The sequence below is a fragment of the Syngnathoides biaculeatus genome, chromosome 4 (assembly GCF_019802595.1).
Source record: "Syngnathoides biaculeatus isolate LvHL_M chromosome 4, ASM1980259v1, whole genome shotgun sequence".
Taxonomy (NCBI): domain Eukaryota; kingdom Metazoa; phylum Chordata; class Actinopteri; order Syngnathiformes; family Syngnathidae; genus Syngnathoides; species Syngnathoides biaculeatus.
Window position 1 is genome coordinate 26,493,921 of NC_084643.1, and position 17,330 is coordinate 26,511,250.

The 17,330-nt window shown below is 42.2% G+C and overlaps 1 protein-coding gene across 3 annotated transcripts in view; it reads right to left on the reverse strand.

The window, feature by feature from the left end:
• kank1a (KN motif and ankyrin repeat domains 1a) overlaps nt 1-17,330 on the reverse strand; it is a 48,405-nt gene that overhangs the window by 11,610 nt on the left and 19,465 nt on the right. The window contains exons 1-4 of one of the 3 annotated variants that reach the window (XM_061817250.1): nt 16,560-16,879; nt 15,196-15,310; nt 3,992-6,454; nt 2,001-2,114 (exon numbers count right to left, since the gene is read on the reverse strand). In XM_061817250.1, coding sequence (XP_061673234.1) covers nt 2,001-2,114; nt 3,992-6,454; nt 15,196-15,232 — 2,614 coding nt within the window. In that variant the 5' untranslated portion in view covers nt 15,233-15,310; nt 16,560-16,879. Of the gene's footprint in view, nt 1-2,000; nt 2,115-3,991; nt 6,455-15,195; nt 15,311-16,366; nt 16,492-16,559; nt 16,880-17,330 lie in introns of those variants that run through there. The other 2 variants (XM_061817251.1, XM_061817248.1) reach the window with 2 other exon arrangements.

The window sequence follows — 17,330 nt, forward strand, 5'->3', positions numbered from 1 at the left end:
TCTTTTATATTTTGCCAATGGAGAATAGCCTTTTTTTTTTTTTATCTTGATCTTCTACAAGTAGTGCAGTTGCAGTTCAACACATCACCACAATGAATTCTGGGTACCCACAATACATTTTGCTGACTGCATTGCTTTGATGGCGAGTGTAATGAATGGTCCAAACGGCTAAACCGGGAAATGACCCGCTAACGGCAATTTTGCACGGGCTCTCGTTGACATTATTCAAGCGGGGCATGCCCGATAAGCATCTGCTTGTATGTGGATGGCGACTTCAAGTAAACATAAATCTGCAACTCAATCCTTTCAAGAAAAAACACTTAATTGCAGTGTTTCTTAAACTGGGTTCAGTGAACCAGTCTCAGGGGTTCAGTGGAGGTCAAGACGCACACACACATACAAAACGAGTACTGTATGATTTATGACATCACACTCTGTATGCTGTTTGTTCCCACATTTTGCAAGCTCGCGACTTTGTGGATGGCAGGATGGATGCTTGTGAAAATATGAAAGCAGCACTTGCCACGGTGAAGCTGTGCATTTCTCAACTTTTCTCCACCAGGCAGCAACAAAAGGCACAAAGATTGGCAGGGAAGAGTCATAAAGGAGGCTGTTTTTAAACTGGGGGGGCCGTGACCGCGAGGGTGGGGAGTAGGGCTACCGTGAAGACTTTTTGTTGTTTAGTTACACCCAGCTCTTCCTAAAAGTTTTTGTCGATTTCCAAGGAATAATGTTTGCAAGCGGGAGAGGGCCGCGGCTGAAATTTTCATCTCCAAAAAGAGGAGCGGTGCAAAAAAAATGTTTTGGAACCACTGCATAATGGTGAGGTTTTTTTGTGTGTGAATTATTTCAACTTATTTGTGTGCAACTGATGCATTATTCATTTTGTGCACTAAACAAAATTATATGCCAGTGTTCTGATTTTTTTTTTTTTTTTTTTTAATTGTATTATCCAATTCTAAAACTGCACATATGAAACTGTGGCTCAATACAGCCACTGCTTTATCATCATTGTAGTACCCAACGATACTGGAATTTATAGCACAGTCACTCTTTTTTTGTTGTTGTTCAGGTTTAGAGGGTCGGACACCATTTATTTGTGGAGATGTACCGTAATTTCCGGCCTATATGCCGCAACTTTTTTCCACCCGTTTTCAACCCTGCGGCTTATGTGGTGATGCGGCTATTTTGTGCATTTTTTTTTCTGACGGCCGAAAGGGGGCACTTGAGCAGAAAAGGTAAGAGTGGAATGTATGTGCAGAAGAAGTGAATTTTACCGGTATGTTTTTTTTAACCGGCCCTGCTAGCGCTGCACTAGCTATAGCGCTGTGCTAGCGTGTTGCTGCCGTGTCTCAGTGATTATTACCAGTACGTTTTTTTTTAACCGCCCTGTTAGCGCTGTGCTATCATGTTGCTGCTGTGTCTGATTTTTAACGGTATGTTTTTTTTTAGCCGGCCGTGGTAGTGTTGTGCTAGCATCTTGCTGCCGTGTCTCAGTGATTTTTACCGGTATGTTTTTTTTTTTTTTTTTTTAAAACAGGCCCTGTTAGCACCACACCAACGTTAGCGCCACGGTAGCATGTTTCTGCCATGTCTCAGTAATTTAGGTATGTTTTTTTTGTTTTTTCTTTTTTAACCACCTCTGTTAGTGCTGTACTACTTTTTTTTTTTTTTTTTTTTTTTTTAATCGGTATGTTTTTTTTGTTTGTTTTTTTAACCAGCCGTCTTTGTGCTACCGTATTGTTGCTCTGTGAAGCTAAACTAAGGTATTCAAAAGTTGGAAAACTCTGTGTACCGTCTTTCTTTGTAAATATCTCGTGTTTCAATGTGGGCACTTGCAGCTTTTACACAGGTGCGGATTATGCATGTACCAAATGGTATTTCCTTTACAAATGTACTTGGTGAAGCTTATAATGCGGTGCGCTCTGTAGGCCGGAAATTACGGTAATATGATTTATGTAACCCCGTATTTTTTGGTAGGAGTGGTTGGTGAGTCTAACCATGTAGGGCAGTGGACATTTGCAGGTCCATGCGGCTCTTCTGCTCGGCTGCACTTATCTGCTGATGAGTTTGCGTCTTGGTGGCCTCATCTGCATTCATCTTGGGACCGGACTCTGAAAAACGAATAAGTATAGACACGTTGTAAAGAGGACAGTGTCATCTGGACGTAAGAGTAGTGTGACCAAGATCAGAATTTAGCTCATTTGTGTACAGTAAACCCTTGTTTATCGCAGGGGTTATGTTCCAGAAAACCCCAAAAGTAAATGAAACCAGAGATCAATTATTACATTACCATATACATTTTAAGTTTCACGTACGCATTTCACTGCCAATGTGTTGAAAAGATATTCAGAGAGAGTTGGAGGTATTTGTTGAATTGAGGTCAGCATCAACACATAAGCACATGCCTATTAGGCATGCCATGCGTGAATGATGTGAACAACGGCCCATCCAGACATGGCGTTAGTAAGCAATTTCCTGACTTAACCATTAGCACCATTCATCATATACATTCCTGCCAATGTAGTCTGCAAAAAGTCTGCATTTTGGGTACCTAGAATTCATTGTGATGTTTTAAACTACAATACTGTAGTTTTATAACAAACTACTTGTTTTTTTTTCCCCTTTTGATATTATGAATGTGTGCAACACCTATTTGTCGGGCTAAGTGTGGTATTTGTGAATTTATTTCATGAAACAGTGTGGCTTACTCTAAAGTTTTTTTTACTACCAAGAAGAAAAAACAAATTAAACTTCAGTGAGTCATTGCTGCCACATTTAAATCAATGAGGCTAGAAAGATAACTGATGTGCAGGTGAGTAATTGCACTGCACTGACCTTTAAAAAAATGCTGTAATGCAATAAATGGAATGGAAATAGCAACACATCTGAATCGATTGCGCAATTGGCTCTCGAGTATAATGGCAAAGTATGAGCGGGAGCGCCGCAGCGATGTCAGCGCGGTTGCCGCCACGCGCGAGTATGAAGAGGCTTGAAGTCAACGTAGCGTTGTGTTGTATGTTGGAAGTGCAAAGTCATGAAGCATTCCAGAAAGAGTGACCCGAGGCAAAGGGGGCTGCGCCACAGGACAAAGAATGTGTCCGCCAGCCTGAGAGCGCCTCTTATGTAACGGCGAGGCCGCCGTGAATCAGCATGAGGTGTTCAGGGAAGGGGAAAAAAAAAAAAAAAAAAAAAAAAAACAACGAAGAAAGTGAGTGTGATGGGTGTGTCTGGCTGCCAAACAGAAATGAACTCATAACTGGTCTGCGTCCAAAAGGACATGTCCCAATTGTTGTGGCTCCCATACAGCAAATGTTCTGTTATCACACCAACACTGTCCTTTTATGTAATTTTATAAACGGAACAAACTACAATTCAGAACACCTCTCTCTCTTTCCACTTGTAACATTACAATGTGTTTAGTCTTGTAGAATTTATTATTTTGTATTTTTGAATTGACTATTCTCAATGTGACAAATTTATTTTTGTAACATTAGAAATGTATTCCTTAAAGATTACGTCAGTGCTTTGTCTTAAAATATTACAACTGCATTCTCTAAGTGCAACTTTATTTTCATAGAATTCTGCTAAAGTATTTGTGTAGACTATGATTTCCTCGTAGTTATAAGTATTATACATTACAACTTTATTCTTGTAACCATTGTTTAAAATTCTTATGAGGCAAGACTATTTTAATAAACCCACTTTCTTGTAGAATTAAAACTCCATTCGCATCATGTATCCACAGCATACTGGGAGAATCAACTATTTTCCCATAAATTTAACATAACGATAATAGTACAACTGCTATTTAAGATTTTCAAATATACTTGTAACTAGACTGCCAGACCTCAGCTGTTGCGTGGCTGCATTTGTTCCCACGATGGCGCGCATACATTCTTGGCGTTTGCACTTCAAATTATGCAAGAGTGTCATGGATTAGCACTGGAGCCGTTAGATGTGGCACAACATGTAGGTGAAAGTGCCTGACCTGAGTGGGCAGCAGCAGTGTCGGCCTGGAGCTCAAGGAGGTCCTCGGCACTCGCGCTCTTCATGGCTGAGTTAATGGAGGAGAGCGTGCTGACCAGCTGACTGTTGATGGATCCAAATTGGGATTGGGGCTGACCGAAGGCCTCGGCCAGCTCGCTGTAGTTCTCCGCCAGCAGCATTTGTTGCTCCTGCAGCAGTTTCTGCACCCTTTCGATGTAATGGTCCAGACTGGTGGCCCCATGGGTGTCGACCAATGGTTGTGTTGTCTTTGTGGTCGCCTCCAAGACGGGTTCCGGGTGCTGCGAGGGTCCGCATGCTATGCTACGAGTTTTTAAGCCGATTAGAAAGTTCTCATGAATGCTGACGGGTCCCACGCCAAATTCTTTGGTTTTGGTGACGCAGGATTGGCTAAGGAGTGACTGTGTCCCCACGGCGACTGAGCGAACCTTTGCAGCTGAGAGCACATCTTTGATAAGCCCCTCACCCGCAGCAACTGATCGAGTTTCAGCAGCAGTTGTGTTTGTGAAGGAGTTTATTAGAACTGCTGTTTTGGTGTTGGTACACCTGCTAACCACATTCATCTCGGTATTGGTCTCCTGCGTTGCCGACTCTGGGACCGCCATGATGCAGCAGTCCATTTTGCCTAAGCGATTTGGGTCAGTTCCTCGGGACACCATCATCCTAAGTGGGCTTACGTTGACATCAACAGAGCAGTCCCCACTGGCTACTGATCGAGACTCCTTGAGTAACTCTGACATGGGTTTGCAGAAGGCTGAGCAGTCTAGAGACTCGGTGGTGTTGATTCCCACCTCACAGGTCTTTACATCCTGGTACCACTCAGTTACCTTCAAGTTCTGATTGGTACCTATGCCAACATTGCAAACACTAGGGTGACATGACACTCCAACAGATAGGCTTTGCGTTTCAGAGATGAGGTGGTCACCGGCGCCCCGGCTGAACGTGGGGACTTTGGCCTCCAAGCAGACGTTGTAGGTCTCAGGCCTGATCATCAAGCCCTTATCAGCCTTCTTCTTGTTGGAGCCACTGGCTGCCTGCAGCTCCAGCTTTAGCTTAGTCATCTCCATTTGGTGAGTGGTTTCTTTCAACTGCACCTCCAAACGGTAGAGTTTATCTTTTAGGGCCTCAATGGTCTGCTGCTGGAGCTCCATCTCTGTCTCTGTTTCGCTGGACAGGCCAAGCATGGTCTCATTGACACCCACTGAAGTGCTGCGGGTGTCCTGGTTCTCTGTTGCAACGCCCACGTCCCGGTGGCTGTGTTGTTTGGGAGGTTTCTTAAGCTCGATTTGCAGATTGTTCATGTTTTCGTCAGTAACTATGCCAACAGACTTTTGAAGGGCTTGGTTCTGATTGTGGCTCTGGGTTTGAGTTTCGACTCCACCATTGTCAAGGGTGGTCTTCTCCAGAGCTTGGACCTTAGCAGCCAGATACCTGAACTCCTCCAGCTGCTGAGTGTTCTGTTGCTGGGCTTCAGGCTCGACAATGTGCAGCACAGTGTCTTTTTGGACGAGGGCTGGATTCTCCATTTGGTTGGCACTGCCCACACTATAAGAACGCTTGCGGAAACCACCGGGACCTTTGGACTGGGCAGCTAATTGTCTTTTCTCCTCCTGAAGAACTGCAATCTTCACTTGCAGGATGGGGATGGTCTTCACTTGTTCCTCCAATTCCTTTAGCCTCCGAAGAGCAACCACCATCTGCTCACGGATCTGCTGAAGGTGCAGCGGGCTGACGTTGGTCACCGGTGTGGCCATGCCCGAGCTCAGGGGACTGTGACGGATGGAGCTTCCCATGGACGGTGGGTAGTAAGGGTTATACTCTCCATTAAGGTGACCATTGATGGGCAGAGGTTGCAGGGCACTGGGGGAGATCTGACTGGCAGCCATGGACCCAGAGTATGACGAGAGTGAGCTGTTGGAACCTGTCCCCCCGAAGCTGGCAAGACGGCGGCGTGGTGGTGGCGGCGGCTCCATGAACAGACGTTCCTGCTCCAGGCGAAGTCGGGTCTCCATGAGGGTCTTCTCCACGTGGGGGTTGTGTCGCGGCGTAAACCTAGGAGAGGGTGGCGGTAGGAGCAGCTTGGGTTCAGGGATGCTGGAGAAGAACTGCTGAGGGGCAACTTCACAAGCCACCTTTTGTAGAGTGGACACCTGCTGCACCTTGGCGTTGACCAAAACTGGAGACTGCTTGTCGTCGCTATTGGAGGACGAGAGCGAGTCGGTGGACGTCCATTCGGCCCCAGTGCTAGAACGTGGTGCCACCGCCCTCGGTTTGGCCCCTTTGGGCTTCCTCTGGATGCTTACTTTCTTGATGGTGTTGCCCCTTTCGATGTCGTCCACATACTTGAGAAAGTCCAAATCCAGCTGAAAACCATATGGAGTTTCCACGAAGTATGGCTCCACTGAGTCCTTGTCGTTATCGAAGCTTGGACATCTTTGGCCTCTTTCTATAAAAACAAAGTGGAATTTAAGAACAATTTGGGTTGACGTGCATTTTGTTCACCATTTGGAAGCATTCACAGGTGACTTCATGACATCTTTGACTATACGGTAAATATTTTAACTATGAACTTGTTGAATTATGTCATTTACAATGAATCTATTAAACCAATTATTCAATAAAAAAAGGAATAAAATAAATATATATTTTAACAAATTATAGGAAAATGTGGCTAAATTAATGCAGGAAATATTACAGGACTCTTGATAATGTAAATGCTTGGTAGTCCAGATCAAAACAAAACAAAACACTGGGTCATATTTTTTTCTTCCCCTTCACCACATATATATGTGGCACATGGACACTAATATTTCAGAAAGAGTAGTCTATGACTGGGCTCTTGGGTGTAGTGAAAGTGGCTCTGGATCCTTGTCCATTCTGGACGAAGAAACCATGTGTATGTGGTTATTATGTTAACTAGCCTTATTGGGGCAAATGAGCAGAACGCCTCACTCACAGACATATTCAGAAATAGGCAGCTAAGATTTAAAAAAAAAAAAAAATTAAAAAAAAACAATAATCACTTAACTTCACCCTGAGCAAGTACAAAAACTTCTCTCTTCTTTTGTACCACAATCACTTTCCCGTAATATGTCCCATTTAAAGTCTTTTGGCAATAGCAGACTTTGCATTTAGTTTTTGTTCATTGAGGAAACAACAATGTGAAAGTGTAGAAGGTAGTAGTCTCTTCTGATGATCCATTCAAATTTTACAACACTTGTACAAACTCGCCTGACACACACAGAGTGAGTGACAAGCACTGTTGCGAGTGTAACTAAGTCAGCTCAAAACTATGGCAAACACGCGAGGCAAACCGCAGATGAAAATACATTTCATGCAGCATGTCATGCTCTGAGAAAGATGGTTAAAGTAGAACATGAAATGAAACTTTACAAACATTTAGTGTCAACATGATACCAAAATGATCAAGATCATGACATTGAAATGCCAGGGATTAAAAACAAAATTAGGTACACCTGCAGAATCACACTTTTTTTATTATATATATATATATATACACACACACACATACACACACATACAGATTTTGAAATAAGAATAGATGAAAGATACACAAACATGATGAAAACAAAGTGAATTATAGATGAAAGAAAATCCATAAAAATTAACTCACAATGGCCTTAAAATTATGGCTAAAAATACAACTACTATTTTATAAAAAAATAAAAGCAAGTGATGTAAAAAAAAAATGCTAAAAAATAAAAACAGGCATAATGAACAGGAAAAATACTTGGGTTCTTTCTCAAGACAACTATGGCAGATTTGCTAAATATGGTAATACGATAATTGCAACCTGCCGATTATCTAGACAGTTACATCCCCACAATATGGAAGCCCGTTTTCCCAGACTTGATTAGCGAGACACAGGTTTGCAATGTCTTAGAAATGAGAAAACCTGCGTTTTCAACAAATACAGCCATATTTTCACCAAAAAGTGCGTTTTTGGAAACATAAAACATGGCCCACTCAAATATTTAACCAAGTGAGACTGATCTACTCAAAGACCCAAAAGAGACCCTCCTTTCCCCTCACGCTGCCTGGTCTAAATGCAGGGTCTTGATGTTCCTGGTATGCCTGGAACTTCAAGACAGGCTGGAAATAAACACGCTTTCCAGCAACACCCTGACAACTTTTCCCTCTCTGTTGCAGCCATTTAAAAAAAAAAAAAAAAAACCCAAGAGGATATTATACGTAAACACAAATTGCACTTGCCTTGTGGCTCACTCACTTTCCTTCGTCACTGTTGAGGTCTCACTAGTTCCCCCGGTTGGACTGCTGGCTAAAACTGTACAAAAATTACACTGTGCAGTTTCTTCTCCACTGAAAGGGAAAAAGGCAACTATTGGTATAAACCATACTGCGGCACGATTGGACAGTCGCCTCAGCCAATTGCGCAAGGCTGCGAGCCAGGGCGCTGCCCTCTTTCGTATAAGAGAGCTGTTATTCAGCCGAGGGGGCGGTGAACTCGCTGGAATAACAGCAGTACCCCCACCAACAAGACAAACACATGGAGCGACTGTGCATGTTCAACGTCCACTACTGGACACAACAGTTGCTTCATTATTGTACTCAGTATTGGTGGAAAAAGAAAGACAAATGCAGGGGGGGAAATACCAAAATGTTCATTGGGGGTGGGGGGGGGGGGGTTTAAAAAAGAAGGGGGAGCAATCAAAATTGGAATAGAGAAAAGCAATATTAGACCACAATACAAAATTTGCTGAAAAATACAAATTACAAAGCAAAAACTGTGAAAGAATTGCAAAGGTACTAAATCCACAAATATTTGAAAAATGGAATTTGAAAAATACAGAAGATTAAATTAAGAAGTATCCCAAAATATTGGACAAAAAGATTACCTTTAAATTACACAAACAGAAAAAGAAAAAAAATTGTGGCAGAAAAAAAATTCTAAATGCCAAATAAATAAAATAAATAAATTGCCACATAGGAAAATAGATAATAGAAAATTATTGGACATTATTTAAAAGTTACATTAAAAAAATATTGGAAAATACTAAAAAGAGTCTCAGAAATATAAACTAATCGGCTGCAAAACATCCAAATTTGGCTGTCCCTCTCATGAGCTCATTTCTAATCCAATCCAACCTGGTGACTCCAAGCGATAACCTCAACATCTTCATTTCCACCACCTCTTAGTTCTGCTTCCTGTTGTTTCTTCAGTTCCACAGTCTCTTAATCCCGTAGATCATGGCCGGCCTCACCACTGTTTTATAAACTTTGCCCTTCATCCTAGCGAAGACTCTTCTATCACATAACACACTAGAGACCATCTACCCCCCTCTTTTTCTACCCCACCCTAACATTTATGTATTTCCCCCTCTGCTTTTGTTCAAGAGAGCAGACTTGGATGGTTTAGACATGTCTAGAGGTGAGAGAGTGAGTATATTGGTAGAAGGGGGCTGAGGATGGAGCTGCCAAAAGAGCGAGACTGAGACCAAAGAAAAGGTTGATGGATGTTGTGAGGGAGGGCATGAGGACAGTGGGTGTTAGAGAGGAGGATGCAGGCTTACATAGAAAAAGATGACACGCTGTGGCGACCCCTAACGGGACAAGCTGAAAGGAAAAGAAGTAAATTAGCTATAAAATAAAAATGTTAGGAGAAAAAAAAACATTGCAGGGGAAAAAATAAATAAAATAAACTTTGTGACATTTACTGGACACATTCAGCGAACAGGAGCTTTTTGGCTCTCTGCAACAATTTGGCTCTGAAATGGATTCTTCGGTTTTCATGACATGGTCTAACCCACTTAATCAATACAACAGTCAGGTGCCAGCAGCGTCGTCGTCATTCATCATCATGTTATCACTGATTAGTTGTTTGAACTTGCACGGATCACTGTGATGACCGCTTCAGTTTTGATACAATCAGCATAAGTCGGGACAAAAGTCATATACGGTTGTGTAAGTCTTAAGTCAAGTTTTAACCCTCAAGTTCCAACCAAGTGAAGTCACTTCGTGCTCAGTTGCAACTTCTAACATGTATTCATTCACACATTGGCTACTTTGCACTACGTATCAGTAAGGAATACGGTTAGGCTAACCGCGGCAAAGAAATGAAATCCTCCTCTTCCAACTATGAATCGAAGTTCCCCATGAGTCCATTTCTGACAAAAAACAATCACGGCAGTGTGTCAGCGAATGAGAAAAAAAAATGAATAGAGATTGTTCTCCTGTCCAGAAGAAGCTCACAGGACTGAGTGGACAAGCGCCAAGTCACGAGCGGCAGAGACAGCCGGCCCGGCGGTACCACCAAGACACTTCGCGAGAGCTGAGGGCTGACCTCAGCAATACGGCGTCAAGTGGCAAGGAAAGCGAACGCGTCGACAGGGTCCAGAAAGTAGTATCACTTGTTGCACTTGCTACAACACAACAGCAGTGATGTGATGCAATAAATTGTTAAATTATGGAAAAGTGACCTTTTAATTGTTGCCGTGTAAATAGCTGGGTCTCTGGAGTACCTGCCTGTCGATCAAGTGTGAAATTAAAGAAAAACATCAATATATATTATTTGCCTATTTTTGTGAGCAAGTCACGATGTCAACATGATTGCCAAGTTTCTTCACTCATAACTTGACTCCATTTGCACCATTTTCAAGCGACTCTGGAAACATGTTCATGTCAAAGACAAATGGGTAATTTTCGCGATACACGGTCAGACCAAGGTTCTATCAATGTGGATTTGTTATCTATTCTTGTTAAGCTCTATGCTTGTGTTGGTTTTATTCCTCAGTATACTTTGCGTGGGTTTTCTCTGGGCATGCCGGTTTCCTCCCACATCCCATAAATATGCTTGGAAGGTCCGTTGAAGACTTAACTGCATGGAAGCGTGAATGAGAGTATGAATGCTTGTTTATATGTGCCTTGTGATTGGCTGGCCACCATTTCGGGGCGTGCGTGCACCACTTCTCGCCCAAAAGTCAGCTGGGATAGGCGTCCGTATGCACGTGACCCCTAATGAGGATAAGCGATAAGGAAGATGAGAAAAAAAATACAAAAAAAACACACTCTTTGTAGGTAGGGGAGGACCGGGTGAGCTGCAGCTATTTGCCGAGACAGTATCACGTAGGAGTGTTTAAAATGCGCTGAGTCTTGATGCTTGGGCTATTTTGACAAAAGCATGTCAAATGTATTGTAACATATGGGAATGGTTTGGAATTTCAAAGAAAGGCATAATTTTTTCAGTCAAAGTTAGACAATCAAGCTTTTTTGTATACACCAAGATAAAAACATGATTCAAGTGGGTGGAAGGGGACTCAAGACTCCAAACACACACGCACACACACACACACACACACACACACACACACACACACACACACACACACGGTACTTCCTGGCTACAATACGCACTTTACATGTCTAATTATTTTCAAGAAAGATGGTGTTTGAACAGCTCCTGGCGAGCAATGTGACACATCCGTCCCCGCAAAAGACAGGAAACCCCCCCAAAACAATACAAGTACACGCATGCTGCACATTCCTGCCCTTTTCCCGAGCGGGCTAGCAACAGACGGCACATAGCCAACCGCTGGATTGCCCCCGGGCCCCCAGACGGACGCGCCGCTGCCAAATCAAACAACTGGATCCGATGACAGAAACCCCTGCCGACAACACTTTTCTCATAGATGGTCAATGAAAACAAGCCGAGTAGACACAGAGCGTGGCAGCTGCGTTATGCCAAAGGAAATGCGACAATAGCTTAACTAACTGATTGTACTTGACTGTACCACTGACCACACCACAGTTAGTGGTCCATGTTTGATTCTAAGTTTGAAAATCTTTCAACAACCACCACACTGATCACATTCTATAAGGCAGTGATTCTCAACCTTTACTGAGCCAAGGCACAGATCTTACATTTGAAAAATCTCACAGCACAACAACAAAAGATATTAATTGACCCCTCCGTGGATATTGGATATTGGGCAATCCACGTCACTGACCAATCAGAGGCCAGAGATCTGCATAGACCAAAGCCCGTTTTTGCTCCCGCCATTTTCTCTGACAACATTGAATGGTCCAGTATAGGTTTAGTTAGCGTTTTATCGCGTATTTGGGTTATTTAACAAAAAATATGGTTAAGAGGTGTAGTCACGGACTTTGTAATAGTGACGACCGGTATCCTGAAAGACTAGTTGGTGGAGTTCGATTCGTACCCTTTCCAAAACCGAAGACCCAGTACGAAAAATGCCTTCGATGGATCAAACTTTGTGGAAGACCGCATCATCAACTAAATCCATCTAATATCAACCGGAACACATATATTTGCACGAAGGTATGCCCTATATTTGATTTTCAATAGATGTCTCGTATAAATGAATTCGAAGTTCTTCGCTAGCATAACACTACTGCGTGTGAACGATTGCCACACTTATTCTTTGTTGAGCGATATTTACCGATGATCGGACTGCACAAACGTATTGATTTCTTGCTGGCTCGCGGCCGAAGCTTAACCAGACGGTGTTTGCACGAAGATATGCCCTAAATTTGATTTTTAATACACGTCTCGTATAAATGAATGAGACATTCTGCGCTAGCATAACATTGCTACGTGTGAATGATTGAATGAAATCAGAAGCATGGCGTCTCTCTCACTTAAGAATGTATTGTATTTAGAATCCATAATATATCGTTGATTTGAATAAAATCAGAAGCATAGAGTCTGTCTCAGTTCAGAATGTATTGTATTGTATTTGCCATTTTTACTGTTTGTCTTACGTCAGCGCACGTGGCGTGACGTCACTTCAGGAGGCGTGGTTACGTGCCCTGTACGGAGGGGTCAATTGGACACTAAATTGCCCCTAGGTGTGATTGTGAGTACAGCTGTTTGTCTCCATGTGCCCTGTGATTGGCTGGCAACCAGTTCAGGGTGTACCCCGCCTCCTGCCCGTTGATAGCTGGGATAGGCTCCAGCACTCCCCGCGACCCTTGTGAGGATAAGCAGCAAAAAAATGGATGGATGGACAACAACGAACAAAAGTGTCACATAAAGTGGATACACAAGTCAATTATACACTTTCTGCCATTTATTTGTCTGTCTTTATATGCCGCTGGCATAGATAGATGAACAACGATACACTATTTGTTATAAATAAACAATATGACCAATGAAGTGAAATTTGATCATTTCCTGCTGGACACCAGAAGTGCTTTCACGGTATATTGCTGTAAGGGACACAGCGGTCTACTCTCCAGACACGGTGCAGTTCGGCCTCTGGTTACCCAGTATACAAAACTAATTTGAAACAAAGGCATCACATGAACATGAACATCAGTGTTCTCTGTGAGGAGACACAACGGCCAGAGTGTCAAGCGGGACAAGACGATTCCAGGCACAACAAACACATTCAATACGGCGGACCCACGGACATATCCCTGCCAATGGCCAACACGCTCATCTGGAAATTCATAGAAAATAGAGCGCTCTGCCTCGTCGAACGCTGCACTCTCAGGCCGTCAAGTTGAATTTCCCAACGTACGCTGTCTTGTAACTTCACCAAAAAAAAAAAAAAAGATTAAGTTATCAACAGAAGTGACATCTGCTCCAAGTGTGAGTCTTTTTAAATCCAGATTAAAAACGTTTTTGAATACTTCCACTTTTCAATGATATTTCTTGCACTAGAAGCTGTTTGAATGGTCATGTTATTACCCAAGCCGACCATGCTCACAAGGGTTGCGGGAAAGCTGGAGCTTATCCCAACTAATTTCTGACGAAAGGGGGATTACAGCCTGAACTGGTCGCCAGTCAGTCGCAGGGCAGATATCAACACCATCACTGAGCGGGAATTGATCCCACGCTGCCCGCACCAAAGGCAGGCGTGTGTATCACTACTTTTTCAAATGTTTTTATTTATGTTTCTGAATGTTTTTAGTCATGTAAAGTGCATTGAGCTAAACTTGTGTATGAAATGCTCTCGATGGATGGCCCGTTCAATGAATTAAGGGAGGGAAAAAAAAAAAAAAAAAGTGTACCATCCAAATGTCAACAAAATGCTTTTGCCTTAAAGTATTATCGATGAACCGATCCATCATGTTTGCGACTATGACAATTGTCTATACATAGTGTTACACAAAACATTACCAGCACATTATTTGAAAATGTTTCCAGGTTATATGGAGTTCTAAGGATCCACAGTCCTTGGCACTAACGCCAGTCTATTGGATTCTGATTTTGAAAGAATGTTATTTTCTAGAGTCAGTCAACTCAAAACTACCGAAGCATCAAAAAGAATCCGTCTGACATGCTACACATTCCTGTGGGGATTGGCGAGACAGACCACTCTCTCCTGTTAGTCCGGCCAGGAATGCGGGGCTGTCTGCAGACGTCTGCCCCAACTATCATCTCTTCATTTCGCACCTAAGCGTGGATATCATCCCAACAATTCTTCCTCTTTTAATTTGAAAGGCATGGTTGCAGTCCCCTTCCGAAAATTCTCTCCCCCCCATGCTCCTATAATCAGAGGAGAGTGTTGTAGCTCTACCTAGTGGGGAAGTTGGTCAATTACAGTTGAATCAACGCAAATTTCATGAATGGAGATACCCTTTTTAAGCTATGGGAGTCTTGTTTTTTTTTTTTTAAAAAAAGCAAACTTTAAAAATTTGATGCTCTTCCCATATTTGATAAAAAGGTACACTCTGGAAAGTATAGAACCATTGTTGGAGCATGCTGTTTGGTTAGTCATTGCGCCATTCTCTTGCCGCTCTGAGTAAGAAAACAACACTGACCTCATTTGGGAAAATTTGATTATTTCTTCAAAGTACAACAATTGGAATGTATCCCAAGATGGGTGCTTTAAAGCAACCACAATGCCCTACTTCCCCATTAAGTTCCAGGCACGGGTCCTTGAAACCTTTTCATGCATTCTTTTACATTAGAAACTTCCCTTCGAATGTAGTGCCGACTGGTGAAATTGGTGTTCTAAGTGGATTTTTTTTTATTTTTCCACTGACTTGTGGTAGAAGGATTTCGTTATGGTCTTCAAAAATACACTTTTTCACCAGGATCCATAAGACTTGCAAAAATTATCGAGTTTTCAGGTACTTTGTGGACCTCAAAATGGCAAATTATTCTTGGGAACATTACTCATAACTCCTAGATTACCCTTACAACACAACGTAATATAATCATAAACGGAATACGCTTACCTGGGCTGTTGCTGCTCACATGCGCCGTTTCAGCCATGGCTGACACTGAGCGTGCTCAGTCCCACTCTACCGCCACCACTAACATCAACAACATCAAGCCTGGAACACCATGAACCTGCAGACAAAAAACAAAAATAACAAAAACCATACAAATCCAGTTAGTGATGTAGATTAAAGATGTGAGCAACTTGGTGATGTGAGCCAACGCATAATATCAAAGACTGTGCTGTAACAAAGCTCATCAACTTATGTAACTTCTTTATTGAAAGAAGACAACGACAAAACAAGGCGTTCTCCAGCCGTTAAAGCGGATACCTGGGAACATTCTAAAATCTATCTAGAACTGAGTAAACTCGAGTAAATTCTGCATTGGAAAAGTGCGGCTTACCCGTCAGCCTCAAGCTAACGAACGTTGCCCGACCGTGAGCACGCAAGACGACCGACAAGCAGACCAAAAAGCCGGCAACGATAGAAAGGATCAGGTTAACGTAGCTAAGATTAGACGATGTTGTCAAATGACAAGCCACGCTAAGTGTGTACTAAAATGGGAAACTGGCTCTTTGGGATGGCAAGGAGTGAGTAAAGAGAGCCCCAATGAAGACCCCCAAGAAAGGTGCAAGTTCTTTGAAAAGTACAGCAAAGTTAAAATAAAGACTCGGACGACATCTGCATCTTCAACGGTCTATCTTTTCCTGATTAATCGACAAATGGGTTAAAAAAAAAAAAAAATCTTCATTTCAGACAAATACTGGATATCATCTCAAATTCAAACAATTCAGAAAATGCAGAAACAAAAAATTGATTATTATTCAGTTACTGGTTTGGGCTGTAATGTCAGAAAAGAGCCAAAACTGTTAAACTGTTTCCCGAAGTAAAAATGTACAAATGTTTTCATGACACACAAAAAAAGTCTGTTTTATTATAATAAATATAATTTAGTACTTGCCGCTTCATTATAATAAATATAATATTTAACATTGAGGTTCTTTACCGCCCCAACAGCAAGCGACGTGACCGAATCAGACTCAAAAGTCGCAACTGTTTCCATGAACGGCCGACCAGACAGCCACCATTTTTGCCGCGATTCATAATTTTAAAAACTGCAGACGTACACCATCGCAACGTCGCAGTTTACAAACAATAGACACGCAACACAAGCTTTGTTACTCACGCTACAAATACATTTCTTGGTTTCTTCCAAAAACGAAGCGCCATACAGCCACCGCGCAGAGCAAAATAAATGGCATATGTAAAGCATCAACTATAGTGCTCTGCATCAATACGTAACTATATTCATCATACATAATGTGCCTTTGAATGAAAAAGCATAGCTTGTGAGCAGAACGTAAGCAAACAGTACGTACCTTGGCGGGCACGTTCAAATCAATGCAGTTAGTGAGACTCCTTTATAAGCGTTTACATTAACATATAATCCTTTGTCTCTTGATCTTAACTAGCTGACATCCCCCTGACAGAAGCACAATCGTCCATCCAAAGGCTGAAGCTGCACCGGGGCAACAAATGTGAGCAAAAATGTGAAACTCAAGATAATTCACTGCATAAAAAGAGCAAACACAACAAATTTGTATGTCAGTTGCGCACACACAAACCAGAATGACTCTCAGACATTACGTAAACCAAAGAAGCACGAGTCTGCCCATGAGTCTTGTCAATTGTTTACTTGAGCGTCAACCTCTTTAAGCTCAGAGAAGTCTGGGAAATTTGCAAAATATTCAAGCAGCAGGGTGTTACCCCCCCCCCTCCTCCACATAAAAGTCGCAGTGGCCGCTTAATTGGTGGGGGAAAAGGCCTGTAGAGAAACGTTTGTATTGCTGCTACAGAAAGAAAGGATGTTTGATGATGGCTGAGCTACATGCTAACGCTAACAGTGATTTAAACATGGAGCCTTAGCTTTCAGGATTTCTTTAAAGAGAAAGATATTTGGGAAATTGTTTTTTTTTCAATTAAAAAAAAGTTTGTTTTGTTAAATATCCAACGTGAACATTTTGATTATAAAGATCATTTTGAGGGCAAAACGGAACTCATGTTAATTGTTTTATGCAATAAGGTTCGGTATTTAGAAAAATACACATTTGAGAGCAATTCTGCTTTTTTAACTCTTTTTATTCCGGAAA